Genomic DNA, 3,342 nt, shown 5'->3' on the forward strand with positions numbered 1-3,342 from the left:
TTTAAGTGTGTGTGACTTGTCAAATGTAATTTGTATTTTATACTGTATATTTATAAAATTCATTTTTTATGCAGATGATGGACTGGATTGTGGATCGTAGCCACTATGCGGATATTGAAAATTGTAGATGATGTAGTTGCTTGTGCTTATTTTCACTATTTGTAGGACTTTACTTTTGAAATCTTGTAAAAACAAAGACTTTGAGATACTGTGTTGTTTATTTGGCTCAAACTTTATATTGATTTTAGTTTGTTTTGTATTCAGGTTTTATTAAATTTTGTTGGTTGTGTTATTGGTATAGTTGTATTAAGATTTTTATTTTTAGTTTTTATATTTGTTGGTTAAGAACTTTTTTTTACAAAACAGGGCATTTGACATATGTTTAAAGAGCACATTAAATTTATGTAGAAGCAAAACGGGACACTAAAAAACGTTTTGATGTATATAAAGCAAAACAGTTAATCGTCCTCCGTTTTACCTATTTTAAATAAAAATGAAATAAAACGATATTTTATAACCCGTTTAGTCTGTTTAAACCCATAATGGTTCTTCATGTTCTGTTTTTGCACTATTTAAAAATTTTAAAAATTAAATAATATAAAACGAAATTTCGTGTTTCGTTTTACCATTATATAAATGACAGACTGTAACGGCTCATCGTGTGCCATTTTATTTGTTTTTAAAAATAATAAAAAGTTCCTTAATGTCACGTTTTTTGTATCATAATTAAAAAAATAAATGGCAGAATGGGGGACGAAGTTCCGTTTTGCATGTTATTTGTACACATAACAGGCGCACACAACTGTTTGTTGTGTCTCTGACTTTGGAAACATAAGTGTGTCCTGCTTCTTACTTTGTAAACCTAAAATTCAAATATCAAGATAAAATTATATATATAAATATTCAATAAAATTCTTACAGATTTATTAACGGCTTCGGGTTTGGGATGTGGAGCACAATCAGTGACGGTGATTGCGTGGATTTATACCGATGGTAATATACGACAAACTCAATTAGAGGGTTACGTATATGATAAACCGGTTTCTAAGCAAGTAAGACTCGATTCTAGTATGAATTTTAATAATTTCCGCGACGTATTGTTTTTGAAATTAAAAATTGATAGGAGTTTGTATGATTTTAAGTTGTGTTATCGATGGAAAAATTTCAATGATATGAAATTTGGTATTATTCCGGTTGATGATGATGATGTTGAGATGATGTTTGGAATTATTATTTCGAATGGACCTCCTTTCTTTGTTGAAATTTATTTACAAAAAATTTCAACTTGTCCATTGATTGAAACAAGTACGAGAGTTGTGGAAACTAGTTCGAGAGTTTCCGAGAGGAGTGGTAGTAGGGGTTTTGATTGTCAAACTACTAGTAGTATGTATGTTGGTGGTGATACGGTTAGTAGTAGAAGTTTGGATGCTTATGATGTTGTTGATTCGGCTTTGATTACACGGGAGGAGATATTGTAGCCAATGGAGTTGAGGGAGGGGGTGATATTCGACTCAAAAAAAGTGTTGATGCGTACAGTTAGAGATTTTCATATCTGGAATCATCAAGAGATTAAGGTGGTTAGATCAAGTGATGTGTATTTGATTGCTGTTTGTAAGAATAAGGATAGTGGTTGTGAATGGAGTTTAAAAGCTAGGTTGCGAAAATCACTTGGAAAATTTCAAATTATGGAAACTTCGGGACCACACACATATTTGCGCACCACCGTTACTCAAGACCATCCTAATTTAACATCTCATGATATTCTTGAACTAGTTAAGGATCAAATCATTGTCGATCCCACGGTTAAGGAAAAAGTGTTGATGGCCACGGTGAAATGTATTTTTGGTTACCAACAGGGAAGAAAGAAGATTAGAGATGCGAAAAAGCTAGCAATGGATGAAGAACATGGTTCTTGGGAAGGTTCATATGAAGATCTCCCCTTTTTGATGGAAGCATTGCAATGTTTTAATGTGGGAACCAAGGTTGATTGGGTTTTTAAGGAGGATGAGATGGAAGATCGTGGGATCTTAGAGGCATTCTATCTCTTTATACTAGTATCGCATAGATTTTTAAATGATTTTCCATATTTATATAATGTTTTTGTAGTTAACGAGTATATTATGTCTTATTTGGAACAGGAAGTGACATTCAAGAGACTCTTCTGGGCTTTCAAACCATGCATTGATGGATTTGAGCATTGTATGCCTGTCATACATATAGATGGGACTCGCCTATATGGTCCATATCCGGATGTACTATTATCCCTTATTTGTAGCTTCGTATGTTGACTCCTTTCATTCATGTCATCTGCCTCGATCATGTCCTGACACTACAAGAAAAAAGTCCATAGACATCGCTTTTTGGCCGATGTCTATGCTGTTTCCCAACCGATGTTGATGTCGGTGATGTCTATTCTAGACATCGGTGAATACCCGATGTCTATACTCGATTAGACATCGATTTTAGTTAAAAAAACAGATGTCTATTTGTTGATTATTTACATAAAATGCTATAAATAAATCATTTAATAACTAAATTACACCTAATTAAACATGTTAAACATATCATGAGCTATGTTTTTTGTCACAAAACATCGATAATTTTGACAGAGGTGATGTAAAATGACATATTAAACATCTGTTTCTTTAATGAAAGGTGATGTCTAATTTAGCGTATAGACATCAATATTTTCTAGAATGAAGTGATGTCTATGTATCATTTAGACTTGAACATGTTAGTCTTTAACATCAGTTGTTTGTCTGAAACTGATGTACATTGTGTTTTTTGACATCAGTTTTGTTTGCTTAAAAGTGATGTTTATAATGTTACTTGACATCAGTTTTACCTTATACAAAGTGATTTTTATGTTTCATTTAGACTTGAACCTGGATTTCTTTGACATCAGTTTTTTACCTTAAAGTGATGTACATTATCTTTTTTGACATCAGTTTTTCTTAATTGAAAGTGATGTATAAGAAGTTTATAGACCAAATTGTGTAGAGTTTTACATCACTAATTGTGTAATTGTTGTCTGAGAACGTCAACAAAAATAGTAAAACATATGATCTGAAATCTAAACTATTACATTCTTCAGAAAAGACATTCAGTCTAATGAAAATTGTAAGATAGTTTTTTCACTATCCTGTTTTGAACACTCTTCAAAATATGAGACAAAAATCTTCTCTACACAAGACAGCAAAGGCCCATATAAGTTCCCATTATTTAGATATCTCAACAACTGGAAAGGATAAGATGAGCAAGCCGCTTTATCCCAAGCAAGCAAGTACGATCCCCCACTTACTGGACATATGCCATGTGCACGATCAAATGAACCACACGGGT

The 3,342-nt window shown here is 32.5% G+C and overlaps 1 protein-coding gene across 1 annotated transcript; it reads left to right on the plus strand.

Moving 5' to 3' along the window:
- Positions 1-1,481: 1,481 nt before the first annotated feature.
- On the plus strand, positions 1,482-2,288 carry LOC141699856 (uncharacterized). The gene has a single exon (XM_074503691.1). The coding sequence runs from the start codon at positions 1,482-1,484 to the stop codon at positions 2,286-2,288; it is 807 nt and encodes a 268-aa protein (XP_074359792.1).
- The last annotated feature ends 1,054 nt before the right edge of the window (positions 2,289-3,342 follow it).

The sequence above is a fragment of the Apium graveolens genome, chromosome 1 (genome assembly GCF_009905375.1).
Source record: "Apium graveolens cultivar Ventura chromosome 1, ASM990537v1, whole genome shotgun sequence".
NCBI classification, from domain to species: Eukaryota; Viridiplantae; Streptophyta; class Magnoliopsida; order Apiales; family Apiaceae; genus Apium; species Apium graveolens.